The sequence below is a fragment of the Metarhizium brunneum genome, chromosome 6 (genome assembly GCF_013426205.1).
Source record: "Metarhizium brunneum chromosome 6, complete sequence".
NCBI lineage: Eukaryota > Fungi > Ascomycota > Sordariomycetes > Hypocreales > Clavicipitaceae > Metarhizium > Metarhizium brunneum.
The window spans coordinates 3,786,501-3,805,670 of NC_089427.1; the positions used below are offsets into that span (position 1 = coordinate 3,786,501).

A 19,170-nucleotide genomic window follows, 5' to 3' on the forward strand; every position below is an offset into this window, starting at 1 on the left:
ATCAATATTTCTGTTCATGGCCTCACGCATGCCCGCTGGCACAATTGCCGGGTGGGACAGGCTGCAATTCTCTACTGCGCCATTTCCATCTACCTTTATGTGTAAGAGACTCTATTGGGCCGTGGCTTTGGGCGAGCCAATCGATGGCTTCACGGGAAAACTACAATCACACGGTACACTGCGGAATCATGTTGATATACTAGTATGAAAGGAGCCCTGCGAGTCCTGAGACCAAGACTTGGCCCAAAAATTCCTCCCCGCAGGCGATGCAATGTAAAACTTGGGGGAATCACTCCGAGGACCAGCAACTAGTGAGTCCACAGCCGGTGGTGCGCGTTTCATTTGAATAGATTGGCAAACAGCATGAAGCTTATACAGCAACTGCGACGCTGCGGGCCCCATGACTCGGACAAAGATGATGCCACTATTATGCAGCAAAAGCCATGAGGTCTATACAGTGGGTGTAAGTGTATGGGCTGTCACCCACCTGTTCCCCGTCCGGTATGACATGGAAAATTCACGCACACGTGTGCAGCCCGACCAATAGTCGCTCCAGGACTCTTTCAACTGCCTATCGCCACATTCTTTGACGTCCCAAATTGACAAACGAGGTCGATGGTGGTTCTGGCCAGCGTCGCGGCTTCTGTCGGCGCCTTGACGCCCGCCGCTGACGAACCCGCAGCCGAGCCTAAACTTCCATTTATTCCCGTGGGAATGCGACGGCCACTTTTGCGGATCTAGCCCCGACGACTCCGTTTTTACCATTTCGGAGAAGCATTGCGGCACGGACGAAAGGCCGATGGCCAAGGACGTGCGTAGCTGTCGCCGTTGTGGGAGGTGACGAGCAATGCACGCTTCAAATGCACGTTGCAGTCTATCGGGGCGATTTTTGCGTAGAGAGAATATAACCCTTCTGGAGAATACGTTGGACGAGACTCTATTATATTCAGTATAGTAGAACTGCATATAGGATAGGTGTAACATTGAAGCGACTTGAGCCGGCGCAGCTGGTCCGGATTCAGGATTTTTCTCCGGCCGCTAGCCAAACCTAGAGACTAGGGCCGGCCCGCGCCGGGCGCGTCTAGTTTCAGTGCGCTGATTGGATATCGCGACGTCAAGACTCAAAATCATGATGGCGGCCACAACATCACCAACTCTCGCGCCTACAACAACTTTTGCTGGCCGGCTCCATCTTCATCGCCAACTTGTGCTACACCTGGGCCACGTTCCGCTAGATCCTCACAGTCATCGGGTATCTCGCATGGAGCAAGCTCAACGAGTACGTTGCCGCCCCTGCGCAAGTGTATGCCAAGGCCGACTTTTGCTCCATTGCCAAGGGACACCTCAGATTCTGGCCGTCGTCTCTTCTGTCTCTTTGGCGAACCGCAGGCCCCGCCGTCAACAAGCCCTTTTCCGTCAACGTAGTTCCCCCGGATTACTTCCCCGAACCCTTTTGCTACCGCCCCGATCGCTGGTTTACTCCCGAAAAGGGCGAGACGCCCACTGCGTTATAGGCCGGCGATATTATCGCTGCCGATCATGACGAGCCCAACCTGGTGTTTACTCGGCGCGGCGACTATTGGCGGGACTTGCAAGAGAAGAATAGAGCCGCTAGCTCATCTTGAGGTTTTGTGAAGTGTCTGTAGCGGCCTTGAGCAGCTAGTAGGTCGGATTTGCCCCCTTTATGTAGAATAAGATGTTATCACCTTTGCCTTTTTAGCATCTGTACAATCGTCTCGTACCCCTTCACTTCAGCCAACGATAACGGTGTTCGACCATACTTATCCTTTATTGTACAGCTAGCACCATTTTGGAGAAGCAAGCTCACAATAGACTCGTCTCCTTCTATAACAGCCAAGATGAGCGGTGTTTTGCCTTCGTCATCATCTTGTGGGTCGACATGAGCTCCTTTCTCAAGCAGCAACTTCATAATAGCTGCTCTCGGCCTCTTAGATGCCCACCATAGCGGCGTCCGACTATTCCTATCTTTTGAATTGATATCAGCGCCCTTCTCAAGAAGAAACATGACCATAGAAGCATTTGCAATTATCTCAGCTGCCATGAACGGAGTTTGTCCAAAGTTATTCTTTGACTCAATATTTGCGCCTTTCTCAAGAAGCAGCTCAACGACAGCTTTGTGCCCTTCAATCACTGCGTGCCACAGCGGCGTCTCGCCCTTTTCATTCTTGGAATCGACCTTGGCGCCCTTGTCGAGAAGCAGCTTGACAATGGCTAAATGACCGCGGGAAGCGGCAATAAGGAGCAGTTTACTGTGGCCATTTTTATTGGCATCAGCACCATGGTTGAGAAGCAGCTTAACGACGGCCACATGGCCATTTTGCGCCGCATAGCTCAGGGGCGTCTGATTCTCCGTATCTCTAGAATTCGGATCCATGTTGTTCTTGACAAGCTGGTCCCGTACCGCTGAGTAGATGCCAAAATATGCTGTCATGTGTAGCCCCGGCGATTGTGGATCTCTGTGTTCGACGGACATGGATGTAATCCCTACCCAGTGCCGGTTGCACCATAATGCTTGAGTAGATGCATCTAATTTCTTCTGACAACGTAGAAAATATTCAACGTCATCGTACGGTGTTTCAGCTTCGCGAGCATGATGCCCCCAGTTACACGCGGCGTAACTGTAAAATGGATGGAGCCGCAACCTCTCCTCCAAATCTTCTTTGCACTGACAACGTCCGCTCTCAAAAGCGCTAAATGAGAGATAAGTGACGCACTTGAGAGCCATTTGGGCCTGTGGATTTCGAAACCATTTATCCTGTGTGTTCTCTAAATATTCCTGCAATGTGTAGTGGACCAACCGGATGGCCATGCTTTCCTCATCAATGGTGACTAGTCCGGCACAAACTGATACCAAGTCCTGGATATCAGCGAGATTATTTTCATCAAATTCAGGCTGGTTTAATTCCACTGCAAGTGCGTGCCGGAGTTCTAACGTGGTCAGCGCTCGCCTCGCGCACGTAATCCAGCCCAGAACCTGAAGGGCGAGTTCCCGACGGCCAGGGCTTTGGGCATTGACTCTCTGCATGGCGTCATCGAACGCATTGGCAAGCACCTGACTCCTATCATATGAGTCTGATCCCCGGCTTCGTCTTTGGAACTTGTCTAGGGCGTTGACAATGGCCTTTGGTGTCAGCTTATCCTCGAGGAAGTCAAGATATATTTTGGCCAAGAGAAACCTGCGAATAATTAGTACCTGCTTTGACTACTCGAACCAGAGGCACAAATAAGTACATTCCATCGGCAGCCTCGGCAATTCCAGTCTTGATTTCTAGTTGCAGCTGTGGGCTCTTTTGAACGATCCTTGGAAGCTGATGCATGTGACCGTCGACATATTTCTTTATGTCTTCAATGTCTGCACGGATCTCGATTTGTTTGCTCCCGATAAAGTGTAAAGAGTTCTTTTTATTGAACTTTTCAGTAACATCCGGAAGAAATCTCGAAGTAGCAAAGACGCTCGTTCCACAGTTGGCCTGCAGGTCAATCATCTCTGCCAAGAAATCTTTTCGACAACCACAAGATATTCGACACTCATCGAGCCCATCGATGACAATAAAGACTCTCGGATACTGTGTAATTAGAGCTTGTAAGGCTATCCGAGTCTCGTCCAAGCACGGTCGTGTCTGTCTCTCTTTGTGCTTGTCGTAGAGTTTCCCCACGACACTTGGTAGAGAGCCTTGGGTTTGGGCAAGCTGCTTTAGAAGATTCAGAAGTACGTCATCAACTGTCTGTTCAACATTGTATCGAAAGTAGATGTAAGTGATGGCGATGTTTTGCTGGTCTCGAAATCTTTCTTGAAGATAATCCACCACGACTGAAGTAAGGATAGTCTTCCCAGCTCCAGGGATTCCCGGACAGAACAATGTCTGCTTATTTACCTTAATCCAATCCCGAAACGGCGTGGAATCTAAAAGCCATTGGCCAGTTTGGGCCTGTCGTTTCCTCAATAAGTCACTCTGAAGAGGAGCGTAGTTGACTTGAGTAAGCCAATCAAGTATGTGCTGATGTTCTCGCTCATGTTGTTTATCGACGAGTTTGCGGACATCATCTTGAACGTCTAACATAGTAATCAATAGCTTGCCTTGGTATGATAACACTGCTCGCTACTACTAACCCAACAGGACCTCGGAAATATTTCTCTCGTCCTCAACGTGTTCAGGACGGATACGTTCGAGAAGATTCTTCGCGTACGCAGCTGCTGTCATGGCTGCGTATCCCTGCCACTCGTCGTTCTTGTGCGTATCTGCGTAGTCACAGATTCCACGAATAGCTAGGCAGGGAAAGCTATTCATAAGCCCTGCGGCCTCCATCTCAAAGCACAAAACGTCATTTTCCGTGGCAAGCTTATCCCGGATGTGGGCATCCTTTAGTAAGTTATCGGCAGAAGCAATTAAGCCGTAGTGAATAGTAATCTCCTTTGTTTTTGGCCGCTCGGGTCGTGGTACAAGGCATGACGGATCTTGACTGCAGACTTTCGCACAAGGCGCGTCGTCATCACTCGCGTGGATGATGTCGCTCTTGTAGAGCATATCTGACCCTGGATCCGGTCGGCTGTATTCTTCCTGTAGATCTGGGTACTTCTCGAGGACGTCGTCGATGTTCTTTTTGAGCGGATGGCCGCCTATAGTATACTGGCTCCTGAGTGCGCTCACTGCCGCCAATAGCGAACTTGGCGGCATGTTTAGATGTTTCGTTTCCTGGAACTTCTTGCCTTGTATCGATTTCCCAAAGTTATAGTGAAACACTCCACCGAACCCATTTCCTGGAACGCTGACCACGACATCCCCTAAACGAATGTCACGCTTATGGCGTGGCGCGCCGCCGCCAATGCCCACCATTAAACCAATTTTAATTTTGGGGAAGGTCCTCATCATGTTAGCTGCGACTTGTGCTGCACTCGCTACGCCGTATACGCCTGCTGGTAAGACGGCGACGACGACGTTATGCTCCTTGATCTTGCCTAATGTGTAGTCGTTGCTGTCTGCCGGCGATTTATCATAGGGTCCGTCATACTCGTTATCGAGAAATACCCGGGCGGCAACATTCTCATGGTGAATAGCACTAATCCACCCCACATGATACTTGTCATTTACGTTCCCAAGTTGATAAGGAGGGTCAACTTTCTCTCGTGCTGCGTGCTGCGACTCCGTTTTCTTAGGACTCTCATCTTGTGCCTCATCAAGTTTTCTGCCTTTCGCATCCCTGAGAAGAGCTTCGTCATCGTCATCAATCTTTCGAGTTCTATTTTGACCCTTTGTTTGTTCCATAGCTTATCGTCGCCTCGGGTCGAGGTAATGAGACGGGAATAAAATGTACCAAATCAGGCAAGCAGGCACCAGGCCGTTATGGTCACGCCCAAAGTATTCTAGGGCCTTTTAGTGACCTTTAAGAGGTCTGAAGAGGCAGCGTGGGAGGTAGAGATGTCAAATCTTGGACAATCTCAATTGTGGCAGCGATGATATCTTGCCGCTACCATGAGGGCAAAGGCAACGCGTAGGATAGTTGGATCAGGCTTGTATCCAAATTGGATCGGTGCGGTCGAAGAGACGTGAGTTGCTCATGTAGTGTCAAACGCTTATTGCATTTCAAAAGCTTCAAGATGGATGATACGAGGCAAAACAAGCAGAGACTTTGGAAACAGAAGTTGGGTGCCGTTTGGTCTTTTGGGCTGAAGTTGGGCATATCTGCAGTGGCACAACGGCGTCGCGATTGGGGGCTCAAGCTGATATAAGCATGGGGAGATTCGATACCTGGACTTGACGTGTTTGGTTCTGAGTTGATGGACACCATTGTTACACAATATAACAAGGCTGGGAAGTGGCTTGAGACGCGCATGAAGACGCAACCCGACGAGGCCAATATTGGCCGCGGCTCACAGCTTGTAGCGGACGTAGATTCTGATAATCTGACGAGAGATAGCTTTGCGGAAATCAAAGTTGTACGAGTTGATGGGGCGATTTATCATCCAGCAGAAGTAGATGACTGGTCCAACATAACCATGATTGCTATTTGTCACGAGAGCAGTTTCATGTCGAAGTTTACAGCATTTTAAAGGGAAGTTGCCTAGCATACAATAACCTTCACCCGGTGACGGATTTGTCCCATAATCGCTCGTGCTTCAGTGCTGGTTATACTTGCGAGCTGCTCAATGCCAACTCCTTCTCGATACGGCCCATGACATGCTTTCCTAAGCCTCCAAGGCTAATTGTTCAGACGATTTCAAGGAGCAATGAAGATATTACATTTAAAAGCACACTGGAGGAGGGGCAAGTGTTGCTGTGTTGCTCTATCCTACTGAGACTCATCATCCTGCTCAGAAACCGCACCCCGTGACAACTCATAGGAAAATCTGACATGGCGATTCTGCAGATTCGCGACGAATGCCTGTCCCGACTCAGGATCCGCGCCATATCCGCTCAAAAGCCACGTCGAGACCTGCGGCGGCTTGAGCATGTTGAGAGGGGATTGATGATGTTGGAATACATGTACCTACAGCATCGGCCCGATGCAAGCTCCTTGATTGGCCACCGTTGTCAGGTGGGGCCGAAAAGGGGTGGCGGGCCAGCTTAGTCAGCTGAGTCAACACCATAAAAAGTAGACCACGATCTAGCTAACTAGCTAATTAATAACTGTGAATAGCATCCTTTTGGACCTGATCCCTCGATCACATGTGCATGCACATAACCTCCGGTGAGACCTATAGATACAGATGGTGATTAATTTTAACTGACCGTTTATAAAGGGGCTATAATCTCGGCTGTGTTAACCGTGTGAGGCCTGATCACGTGACGGAGCACGCCAGTCACTGTCGCGTCGCTCTTGTTCTTCATCACAGCAGCAGACCCGTTACGACCCCCGGAGAGCGCTGTTGATCCGTTGGCAGTTCAGAATCCTCTGAAGTAAGCCAGTTGAGATGTAGGCCGCCCTGAGCCGCTCCCTGCCCGGAATAAAAACCCGGGTAATGCCCCTCACGGTGCTCTTGACGGCTGCGGAGATGCTCTTCCTGGCTGCTGCACTAACGGCAGGCTCTGTGATGCAGCAAGATTCGGCTTTGACGGGCCTTTATGTCTTGCTTGAATTCCTACTTCAACACCGTGTTGCCTACCACGCCGCTTATCCCACCAGTTGACCTAAGAGGCCACCGAGGCCGTCTAGTACCACCCTCTTCCAGGTTGATGACTTCCTTGAACAGCAGGCCAGAAGGCAAGTGCTGTAGGTTGTGAAGTTGAGTAGGAACCACTAAACTCAGACAAAGCACTAAGTCGGTAATGGTATTGGAAAGAACCCGCAGTGCCGGCACTCGTCACTCTAGTAGGGGCACGGTTCAAAGCCGACTCATATATGAGATGAAGCGGGTCGCCCTTTGCGCTGGCGATGTGAGTTGGCTCAGGAGTGACATGTTTGTATGTCTACCGAGTCCCTCGGAAGCCAACAACTTTGGACGTTGTGCGGCCACCCTGGTCTGTTTTTCTGATACAGCGTCCGAAGCCGTTGTACGCGTAGCTCATGTTTCTGTAGAGCGTGCCGGAAGAGTCGCTTCTGAGGAACTGGTGATATCGCTTCGGGGGTACCAAAACGGTTGATGATTTGCAACCGGTATCCGCCCGCGCCGCCGCTCACCAATCCTCCGGCCTCGACGCACCAAGGACCCTGTGAGTGTGTGGTATCTGAGAATATGTGTAGCCCTCAACGTGTGGTGATGCCACGTGGTCACGATGGCATGCTGTCCGTTCCCCGTTCGCTCAGTGTGGGAGACGACATGGTATTGCTCGATAATGCGCCACGGCGGGTAGTTGATGGTCGTCCTCCTTGTACCGCATCTCTTCCACCAAACCTGAGGGACTTGTAACATGTCTAGTGTGACTAAATGTACGGTAGAGAATCCTCCACCGCGCTGCATCTTCTAGATTGCGTTGTGAACGGGTCATTGAGTACGTAATCTAGGCCAAAGACTGCGTACTCTAGAAAGCCCGGCTAGACTAGCTACTTCGCTGACAAACTTCAATTGGGGTCTTTTCCTGCCTCTTCAATTGAAAGGTGCCCTTTTCTGATGCCCTCTGAATTCAATGATAAAAGAGACCTCAATTCCTTCGATAGATAGCTTCAATCCAGGGAACAGGTCCACGTTCAATACGACCCATGGCTCCTAAAGTCGCGACATTAATCCTTGAAGCACTACACGGCGATCAATTAACGCACCAGAAATGCGGCTATTTACGACGATAGCAGCATATACGGTGGGGGGATACAGTCTTGTGGAAGGCAACAGTGTTTACAAGAACAGGTACCAGGCTATGGAACTCTATGCTATAACATCAATTGATACTATAATAGGCTAGTGTATACCTATTGGTGGACAGATGTATTCTACCATAGACTGTAGAAGGTACATGGGCAAGTACGAGGAGATAGAGTAACGAGTAGACGTAAAGATGACCGACACACGAGAAGGTAGGGAAAACCTGGCGGATTACTTGGGAGTAAAGGGGAGGCGGGGAGCCGTGCCATAATGAATCATCTTCTCACTTCTTGGAGGAAAAGAAAATAGGCGTTTTAAATCTAGCGCGAACTAGACAGTGTCCCACGTTTCTGCTAGGTCAACCAGCAACACCACGCGTCGCGCTAGGCTATAGAATAGGAGCTAAAGATTAAAGAGTTGGAGATGACAAGTACATTCACATGGTTTGCTAGCAGCCCCGATAGCAATGGTCCGACGCAGGCTATCCGAGACACATGTTCTCGCAGCCTAAAAGTACACAAAGCTACGCGAAGCCAAGTAAAAGTACCAAGGAAGAACCTTTCGGTTTCGTGTACTCTGGAGTAGCATCGTCTGGCTAGCCTCGCACACCCAACCTCGTGATGAACATCACAAGGCAGCACCGGGGCTTACATCCAAAGCTTCAACGGGGTCGAGTTCAGCGGCATCGTGCAGTTTTGCTTAGAACTCTTGCAAGGACTCACATGGGAATCGGATATGGTCGTCCATGTGGATGAATCCCGAAAAGGCGACAATGACCAAGAAAAACCACAAAGGCCTTGGGAACTAAGAACCAAACCAGGCAAAACCACTCTACATGGCAATCATGACGAGCACTAAGTCTCCACAATGCTTTGCACGGCATATTCACTCATTACACCTTGTTTAACTAGCTCTTTTTGGGGATGTTTGTTTCATCCGATTCGGGATTTGGTGTGTATTGCTCTTCCGGGAGTGCATCACATGCACAATGGCCCTCCCCCTGGAAACCAACATGGAAACCAGCAATGTGCCCTCTGCGCAAAAACAGTAGCGCGACCCAAGAAAAACATTCAGTAGTGTCTCCCTCGCGCTTTAGTTGTATAACATGCCCACTTCCCTCTGGGCCCAACATGTTTTTGCTTCAAAGAGTCTCACACAAGTAAAACAAACTCTTTTTCCGCAACCGGCATCCTCCTGGCTCTCAATTATCCCAGTTTACTCCCACAACCCGAGAATACTCGAGATGAAGGCCACAATGGCAATAGCAATGTCCCTAATCGGGTTATTAGGGACAGCGTCAGCTCTAAGATCGGTCAACAAGGCGACGTGTGAATGGGAGGACACAGACTCGGGGCTTAAAAGCAGATATTGTTCTTTTCTCCGATATTGCCCTGGAAACGAGGAGTGTTTATGCCACGGCGTCTTTCCCGACTCCTATTGCAGATTTCACGTGAGTAGTGGCCCGTGACTAACTGGCCGGCAAGAGAGTGTTGCTAATATATGTCCGTGATTAAGGAAAAGGTTGAAGAGCCCGTGCCTGCGCCCCCGGAGGATGATTAATTTTTGCCAGTATTATGAGAGCCTGGGGTGTTGTTTATAATTGTGTGCTGGAACCAGGCCGGGCTTCACGTGGGGTTATTCTGTCATTGTAGCATCTTCAATGAGACCAGACTTCTTTTTACATGCTTGAATAAGCTATTTAGCCTAGTATTTCTGGGATTAGAATGGGTTCATGACCGAGCTCTTGCGTCTCCTTGGACTCGCAGTATGCCATCCTCGTCAGGGGGAAATTGTAACAGGGATCCAGACTTGGTAGAAGCCAAAGTACTTGCAGTGGCGTCATGAGTCACCTTCTGCTATCCTTCCACTTCTTGATGGCGACCAAGGTGATTAAGAGAAGGCAGCAAAAGTCACTGAAAGGTCTATTGATCAAGTATTGGTTGATGCTCTGAAGGCGCGACTGGCAGGTGTCTTTTAGCTACATCTTCTGACATTGACGAGGACCTGCCTCTGACTGCTCTTGGTGTTGACTCCCTGGTAGTTGGCGGATTAAGGAGCTGGCTCGCAATGAATATCTGGTCTGGGGTCAGCATCTTGGATGTCTCGCATAGCAATTCGCCACAAGACTTGTCACGAAGAGTCCTGGAAATATTTGGCTGGGAAGAAGTTAGTCGTGAATAAATAACTGACACGAGCCGGTTTAATTTTTCCCTACCTTAGAGTTCTGCGATTTTATAGTAGATTCTTATAAGTTTATACTTTGCCTAGTATTACCACGCAGAGCCATTTTTTCACGTGAATAGGCGTAGCAAATAAACAAACAAACGAATAAATGTATATTAATAGAGTTAATCGGAGCCATGCATACAAGCATGTCTCAAGGATGTCCTTTGTCAGGTTCAGATATTGGCATACGAGGTCTATGACCGCGACGCTGCGATATAATGCTCATGGAATTATTGGCAACAGCATGAGAGCCTTCCTCACTAACCATTTCCCAATCGCCCTGCGCGTTAAAGTAAACAGTCACTTGCGGGTGTTCAGTGTACGAGTATTCGTATGTGCTCGTATTCATAGCGTCTGCATTGAACGAGGTGAGAGTAGCAACCAACTCTCATTATTGGTACTAATCGTTCTCAAATCCAGACTCATTACCCGAACCGCCATCGTCTACACTACTCTCGCTAGCATTGGAAATTTCGTCATGTACACGAGGAGTCGTCCAGGCTAATAAAGGGGCACAATTCGGAGCTCTCATGTCGTGCCAACTACACCGACCCTCTTGGCTTCCGAGGCAGCATTTCTGCCATTGCCAGTTGGCTCTGCAAAACAGGAACCAGTCAACTTGGGCTCACGAAGAAAGGCCTGGTGTCATGCAACTTACCTCTCGTACCACGTCGTAATCTCTTACCCACTTGAGAAACTCTGGCGAGTGTCGAGCGGCAGTCATGTCCATCTCGACACTGTCCAGGTCCGGAGGAGGTTGGCGACCCAAGCTCGACATTTTCTCATCTCTCGCCTTCTGTTCCAGCCCATCCGGCAGACTCCACAGCCTCGCGTTCTCCGTAGACTGTCGCATGAAGACGTCGCATCTCGGTTTGCGCAGCTCAACCCAGGCCTTCGTCACCGCGGGCACACGGGCACTCATGTCGCTTCCTGTCCCCCCAACAAGACGCAGCATCTGCGCAAGGCTGATCCCATCTTCAATCCCTTGACTCAAACCCTGCGCTCCGTGCGGCAACATGGCGTGTGCAGCATCCCCAGCAAGCACCACCCTCCCGTTCTTGCTCCGCCACGTCGTCAAGCATGGCCCCATTGCCATTTGCCACTTCTCCGCGTGCCGTACATACTTTAGATACGCCCGAGTTACGGGACCAAAGTCGGAAAATCTTGCCCTCAGTGCGTCAACGTCGGCTGGCGTGTTCCAGTTGGCATCGACGGGCCCGGGATCCGCATGGTCAACATCGATGAACTGCACCCCGAGGTAGCCGCCGTGCATGTGTCGGCTTAGAATAAAGCGGCCAGGCCCTAGAACACCGTGTTTTGTGCCCGGCTCGAGCCATGCTGCCAGTTGCCTGTCCCCCGCGAGGTCAGCAACACGACTCTTTGTAAGAAAGATGGATTCCCTGAGAGGAATGGGATCGACATCCCGCGCGGGGAAGAGCATTTTGCGCGTCGCGGATTTGATACCTGAACGAAACTCGACATGAGCTATTGAGACGACTTTGTGTCAATGCCTGTGGTTTGAGTCAGACATACCATCTGCTGCTATGACAAGGTCCGCATTGTGCGTCATTCCATCTGCGGTCGAGAGGCTTGCGCTATCCGCAAGGTCCTCGACGTTGACAACGGCCCTGCCGAAAAGCAGTTGCACGCCGCTGGACACGGCCAATCCATGGAAAACACTCTGCACTGATGGCCGATCTGTTTGGAAGCGCTTGTCGGACCGACATGGCTGCTGCGCCGCCGCTGCCACTGCAAATGGCTTGTCACCGGTATAAGACCACAAGCGCAGAGGACCCGCTTGTACGCTGACGCGTTCGAGTGCGCTGTGCGCGCCCCTCAGGTACTGGAGGGCGCGGGTCGCTGCTGGCTGGATTACCAGTGCGTGTCCGCGGGGCTCCGGGTCCTGTCGTCGCTCAAAGACGGTGACAATGTGGCCCTGCTGCCTTAATGCCGCGGCAGTGCAGAGGCCGATCGGACCAGCGCCAATGACGGCCACTTTGAGACGCGACGTGGCTGGGGTCGTAGCCATTACCGGGCTTTAAAAGACGAAGAATGGTTGAGTGAGACATGGAGGAATATTGACTCTTGGCAGGGCGATCTGTCATGCCTATTTATACCCAGTCTGCCGGGCTGCAGCGTGACGGCGCTTAATTATGGGCCTTGTTCGTAAAGGTCCCTGGCTTGGAATAGAATTCGTAGGCTTATGGTCAACCTCTGCATGTTATTCATGAATTTGACGATAGCCAAGGCCGTAGCTTTGCAGCTTACAGAGCCGTGACTGAAGCTGTGGCGAGAGCTTGTTTCCTCGAGGCATCGTGTATTATGTATTTTGTCATGTGCTGTCACTGGTGTTGAAAAATGCATTGTAACTTCCTAATCGGGCCAACTTGGTGTGGAGTACAGCGGAACGTTGGCCGACGATCCTCGAGTAATGAGCTAGGAGCGGACCTAATTTTGTAACGTGAACACGAGCGCTAAGCCACATCCCTAGTATGTGGATTAAAGTATCAATCTATTTCAGCAGAATAAAATAGCCAGCACTTGGCTTCAATTTTGTTCCTATATCCCGTAAAATGCGCAAAATCAAAGCCAATACTTTCTCCAACCAAGACGCGAACCATATCCTCCACGCCATGTGTCTCTCACACCTCTTCTCCAGGAAACAAAAACCAGACGCGGATCAAGAGACGCAACTACAGCCATCACCACCAGCTCAGGTCACGGGCCGCAGAACAGCCGCGGCCACCGCCCTGCTCAGCAACAGCAAATTTGCAAGCGACGGCAGCCGGAGGAGGTACTCGTCCGAGAAGCAAACCGGCGCAGGCTATTCTCCCAGCGGGTATACAGCTTCACCAGCAATTCCTGACGGGCAGCACGACGGCATCTACGGCGCTGTTTATGGCGCAGTGCATTCTGAAGTGAGCGGAGGAGCAAACGGGGGTGTATCAGGCCGAGTATACGGTGGCGTGTACGGAACATCAAGCGGAGGAGCTTACGGGTCATTATCATGATGCACATTGTTTGGCGGAAATAGCACACCGTGTCGGAAGGGGCATGACACGAGCATCGCACCCCCTGGGCTTGTACAGAAGGGAGATTTGGTGCGTCTTATTTTCTGGTTGCAGCGCACCTATTATCCCTCGACCAGTTGGAAGTAGATATTCATGGTTTGCACCCGTATAACCGGTATAATCTGTTTATGCTCGCACCAACTCGCGGCAGAGACGACATGGCCAAAGTCTTGCAAAGAATCCAGTCAAAATCACTTATATAGGTGCAGCGTCTTGGAGCTTGGATAACACAAGCTGCAGCCCAGAATCATCCTTGTACCGATCCAACGCAACAGCCTTCCACTCATTCCACTCCAAGCCCTCGTCCACGGCCACTGCTTCCCGAAGGCCTCGAAACAGGCCCAGAAACCCGTCCCAGTCAGCGAGATCGTATCCGCAGCAGAATGCAAATCGATGCTGCAAACGGCCATTGCGAACAATCTGCGCCAGATCCTGCCGCCCCTTTGCCTCGAGCAGTTGCGCAAAGATTGTCTCGTCATCGCCCAGGCTGTTCTTGCCATTGTAGAAATCCGCCACTGGTAAGAAGCCAATGGGGGAGTTGAATGCGTCTGCGGCCGTGGCGGTATGTGCCCACTCCCAGTCAATAATCCCCGTGATGTTAAACTTCTCGTCTACCAAGATGTGATCTCCCTTGTCGTCTGCGTGCTTTAGATAGAATGTGTTGCTCTGTGTGGAGGGCAATACCCGCGGGACTAGGTCCAGCAGAAATCTATGGATGAGGTACGCGTCCACTGCTCGCTGGGAGTAGATTTCATCCTTCGTAATCAGATCTAGTATAAGCCGTATAGAGGCTACGTGATAATCTCTTGGACAAGAGAAGGGTCCCGTGGTGCACATTGTAGATTGCGCAAAGTTTGTGAGTGACTCTCGAGCATATGCGCCAATGTGAGACGTCCCGGGGCTGTCAAGAGAGCCAAGAAGAGGAAATGGGTGTTTGTGAAGCTCGATGAATATATCCGCCATCTGGCTCATGACGTTCTCCCTCTGCTCCGGAGTTGCGATGGACCATCGCAGAGACTTGCCAGGCAATTTCTGCATGAGAATGTAGCCAACGCCCACGGTGTTACCAGGTGCTCCCTCAAGTGCATAATCGTATACTTCCGGTGCGGGAACATTGGTGTGCTTTAGAAACATGAGGGTTGCGACCTCGCTCTGGATAATGTAGTCTCGTAGTGCCGGAGGAGGCGATGAGGCGTTGAATCTGCGGATACGGGCAATCCACACGACTCCGTCTTCGAAGCGGACTTCGATGTGATAATTCATGCCGCCCATGACAGAGCTTCGCGTCTCTCGGTCATACTTGAGCAAAGGGGTGGAACAGGGTACGCCCTGGCGTAGATGGCTGGCACGGGCCGCAAGGGCACGCGTGTTGACCTTTTTGATCAGGTCAGTGAGCTCACGCTCTTCCGCATCCCGAGAGGCGGGGTCATATGCATCTGCATCCTGTTAGGAGTGTTGGTAAGCGCTGGCTTTTTGAGAAGAAATCGGACTAACCTCCCAACAAGGGCAGTCGTGAATGCCAGGCCGCAAATGGCTCGAACAGAGATGGCGATTACAGAGCACGCAGTCGCCGATAGTGCGCACAGCAGGTCGGTGGCAATGACCAAAATCGCAGCTCCATAAAGGCATTGTTGGGACGTCGCGGCGAAGAGGTCAAGTTTGTTGAGGGTGAAAGAGAGGCTGTGATGTCGGTTAAGATGGAAGGAGCACTTGGGTCAACCGGTGGCACCGATGCTCGTGATTGGTGCTCGACTTGTTTCCTGGTCTATCCACCACCCTCTTCGACAGCAAGCATTTGACATGGTCAGAGCATCACCATTTTGTGAAAAGCTGCATGAGATGCTCCGCCAACGTGATATTCATAGGCTCGCGGACTCAAATGCCTGCAGTTGGTATTACTATATTGGTCGGTGCACCGCTCTCATGATACGTGGGTGATCCAATGGAAGAATCTGTGGTAGCGCCGGAGTGCTTATGTCTTTTCTAATCCAGGCCCAAGAAGCCGTCCCCCCAGACAAGATGGCTTATCAGGCTGTGGTTTGGTGGAATGCTCAAGTATAAAGGGGCACACCGCTCCAACTCAATCCAGATTATCCCAGCCTCCTGCAAACCACTCACCTCCAAAACAAAAGATTGCCACGCCCAAATTGAACCCAGAGACAATTTTTCTATCAACTAACTCTCATTCAAAATGCCTTCCCCTGCTATTAGATGTGTGAAAGAGGGCTGCGGTTCTTGGGCGGAGAGTGGCTCTAGATATTGCACAACACGTTCGTTCCGTCTCACTACCTGGGCACACGATAGAGCTAACAAGCATCTACATTACAGACAAATAGATGTGGCCATCTATCTAGCAGCTGACCATAGAAAACCGAGAGTAAATTATGGCGGCTCGGGAGATAGTCTACGGCACTACTAGGATGAGGTTCATGCTAGGTGGGACAGTTGATAGGGAGGATGCGGCAAACCTACTACCTGCGTACATTACAATATACTCATATCTGATAAATGAATGAGAATTGAAGAGTAGGGTATTTGTTTTGCCTTGAAAACAGAAAAGCATGCAGAGCACAAATCCATTGACTGTTTTGCTAGTAACCAACAGCGATTATATGATGTTATGCAACGTAGATAGTTCCTCGTGACTTTTTAATCTGTATAGCCACAAGTGACTTTCTAGTTACGCTAGCAGGTCCAAAGTGAAGCAGCCAGTCTGGTGTATTACACGATTTGGACGACATTGCCAAGACCAACAAGTCGTGACCGTAACACCATGCGGCCAGGGCTCAGTAGCGAGGGCTTGGAGCAGTAGTGTCTCAATTCAATTAATAGCAGTCTTTGGTATTAAAGATCCTTGGTTTCCATCAAGGCTTCGTTGACCAAAGATCGCTTTAAATACAACAAGTTGGTGAGGGACTTTGCCCTAGGTCCCGTGATCGTAGCCCTTGTGTAACCGTGCGACATTGGGCCATTTCCGCGTAACACAAAACTTCATTCAAACATGCTCAACAAAGCGATGAAGGAAGCTCGTGTTGAGGTTGTCAAAGCATGCTGCTTGGTTCGTACAGTCCGATCCCCGTATTCATCGAGGAGGATAGTACTTAAGTCGAAATTTCAGATGATTCCGAAACATGGGGTTGGACCATGGAAAATGTATTTGAACAAAATATTCAATCACCCAAACGTCATGTTTCAAAATGCGGCATTACACCATTGTTAGATTTGAGACCAGTTTTGCCTTAATTCATCACTGAACGCGTGCAGATAAAGATACGACGGAGGGTTCGTTGCGTGCTCAAGCTTCACATGTAGCATCAGAATCTCTCCTGCAAACCCTCTTCACTCATAAGACATCCACTGAGCATGTTTAAAATGCTCAGAAGACGTTGATCATCATAACGACGGGCTATGAGAGACGTGCCGTAGAGTTCCATGTCTAGATAGAGTCAGCAGCGTGGCGAGTCCAGCTGGCAGAGCTAAGCTAAGCAGACCTTTGGTGTCCATGATGTCCGTGATGGCGATGGATATTCCGTGAAGCCGATCCTTCTGATAGTGCGGAACTCGGTCTAGAGCACGCGCCTCGCTCAAGATAAGGTCTGGGTCTGATACAAAGATGGAGTGAGTTTTGTTTTGCATTAGATAGTGAATACGGCATACCCAAGTACTCTAATGCTTTTACCACGCTGTCTCTCGACTCGATACGGTGTAATAGTGCATTCGCATACTCCTCGAGAGTGAGCAGGTCCCTCTTGATCAAGCACAGAGTCTCAATAGCAGTCTGCGACCAAAGTTTCCCTGGCACAGGCACCACTGCTAGCTGTAGACAGTCTCAATGGAAAAGCATGTCACAATGCCGTGGGTCGACCAGGGAATCTACCACTGTCGATCTTATCGGCTTCCCGGGCCGGCATTTTCATGGCGGTCGGTGAACGGGTTGCTGCCTCTACTCTATTCACCATTTGTCAACTGAGAAAGGCATGTTTCAATCCATGTATAGACGGCTTCTATGCAGGACTTTGCAGAAGAAAAGAAGCAGACGATGTGTGAAATAATAAAACATGTCGGAGTCATCGTCACTCTGTTCTCATCTCTCTCCGCAGTCTCCCTCGCAGATTCGCTTGAAAAACAAGTGAGAGAGGACTTGGATCGACAAACGGAAGGAAGATGTTGTAAAGACTCCAGTGGTGCTTCAACTATGCAGACTGAACTATTGACGACTTGGAGGAGATCTAGCCTGGTGTATCAACGATATGTCCAGCACCACCCACAAGTCGGACCGTGATGCTACGACAATTCCGGTGCTGGGCTCGATACTGACAATGACTGCATGATGGCATGAGATGGCAAAGACCGCCTTAACTGCCCGTATACAGACACATATAGGCTATATGGATCGTACTAGTTGGGCACATCAACCGTTGCCGTTCGTGTTCTGCGCAGATCATTGGTACTGACATCCGTCTTGCCATGCCCACTTTGTATACTTCACAGCAGTAGGCACGGATATTGTTGGGCTTTGATAAGATTTTCGGAGACGCACGTTTATGCAGATCGCATTTGCCGATACCACTGGAAGCGTGACTATGAGTCTCTCGACCGGTGGAACACATATGGTACCCTTTTTGGCCATGATAACCTCTATTGTTTCTCTTTTCTCGACCTAAGTATCCTGTTAGTGATAATGAATTTCCAGTCTTGAGGTATGAACGGATAGGGGCTCGCTGTTAAAAATCCTCCCGTGAAATCATGCCGTCATTGCTGAGATAAGCTACCTTGAATAGGTTTATCGCTGCCACTAGCTCTTGAAATCCAAAGCAGCCTCAAGAAGTCAACTGGTATCCATTTACGCGGCCATAAGTACCGGTTTGGTCAGGATTTGAGCCAGCCGCTAATTCATTAGGACGCAGCATCTGACATTGGAACGACGGCAAACACGGGGCACTTATAAACAAGTTCAGTACCCGTACTTCAACGAACTCACCCCAACCATCTTTTCGTATCCAACCAAGCTACACAAGAGCAACATAGGGACGCCGCTGAAGCATCTTTGCATCCGTACTTCCAAGGCGAGCAGCGCATACGCTCTTCGCCTGCCACATGCCACAACCAGTGGATTCCCATCGTGCCACTACTTTGTCCACATGGATACTAGGCTTTGTTGGTATTACCACGGCGAGAAAATGGAGCCCGTTGATACAGCAAGCTCGGCTGCGGAAGGGCTGCGGTGTCCGTTCCGCGAACGCGGTATCTCGAAAAGGACCCGAGACCGATAACTGTGGCGGATAATCTTTGTCCATGCGTTAGAAATCGGAGCACTCCGTACGCTCCAAGTTGACCATATACATTGATAAAAGACCTTGATGGTGGCTGGCTGCCTTTTCTGCGCCAGAATGAGTTGCAATGCGGGCGTCAGACTTGCATAGATGCGCTGTGGGTAATCACATAAGTTATCACAGTCACAACTTCTATCACTCGGACAATTGGCGTCAAATTTTACAAGTCATAAAATATTTAATTGAACCAGGCCATCGACTGACCCGAGATCGGCGGAATGTACTCCGTATTTGAAGCGTCAATGTGTCTGAGGTACGTGGCAACGTTGGTACGGAGTTTCAA

General features: G+C 50.1%; 4 protein-coding genes across 4 annotated transcripts; 1 reads left to right on the top strand and 3 right to left on the bottom strand.

Annotated features, from left to right (window-relative positions):
- Positions 1–1,702: 1,702 nt before the first annotated feature.
- Positions 1,703–5,285, bottom strand: ANKRD50_7 (Ankyrin repeat domain-containing protein 50; the record flags this gene model as incomplete). The annotated part of the gene is made up of 3 exons (XM_014685977.1): positions 1,703–3,197; positions 3,253–4,075; positions 4,133–5,285. The coding sequence occupies 3 exons, from the start codon at positions 5,283–5,285 to the stop codon at positions 1,703–1,705; spliced, it is 3,471 nt and encodes a 1,156-aa protein (XP_014541463.1).
- Positions 5,286–9,472: 4,187 nt separating this feature from the next.
- On the bottom strand, positions 9,473–12,512 carry OpS4_5 (FAD-dependent monooxygenase OpS4; the record flags this gene model as incomplete). The annotated part of the gene is made up of 3 exons (XM_066131654.1): positions 9,473–9,691; positions 11,142–11,947; positions 12,017–12,512. The coding sequence occupies 3 exons, from the start codon at positions 12,510–12,512 to the stop codon at positions 9,473–9,475; spliced, it is 1,521 nt and encodes a 506-aa protein (XP_065987693.1).
- A 544-nt stretch (positions 12,513–13,056) lies between these two features.
- G6M90_00g104740 (uncharacterized protein) lies at positions 13,057–13,494 on the top strand (the record flags this gene model as incomplete). Its single annotated transcript, XM_014685979.1, has 1 exon — positions 13,057–13,494. The coding sequence occupies one exon, from the start codon at positions 13,057–13,059 to the stop codon at positions 13,492–13,494; it is 438 nt and encodes a 145-aa protein (XP_014541465.1).
- A 255-nt stretch (positions 13,495–13,749) lies between these two features.
- G6M90_00g104750 (uncharacterized protein) lies at positions 13,750–15,183 on the bottom strand (the record flags this gene model as incomplete). Its single annotated transcript, XM_014685980.1, has 2 exons — positions 13,750–14,997; positions 15,049–15,183. 2 exons carry the CDS (start codon positions 15,181–15,183, stop codon positions 13,750–13,752), a joined length of 1,383 nt encoding a protein of 460 aa, XP_014541466.1.
- Positions 15,184–19,170: the final 3,987 nt, after the last annotated feature.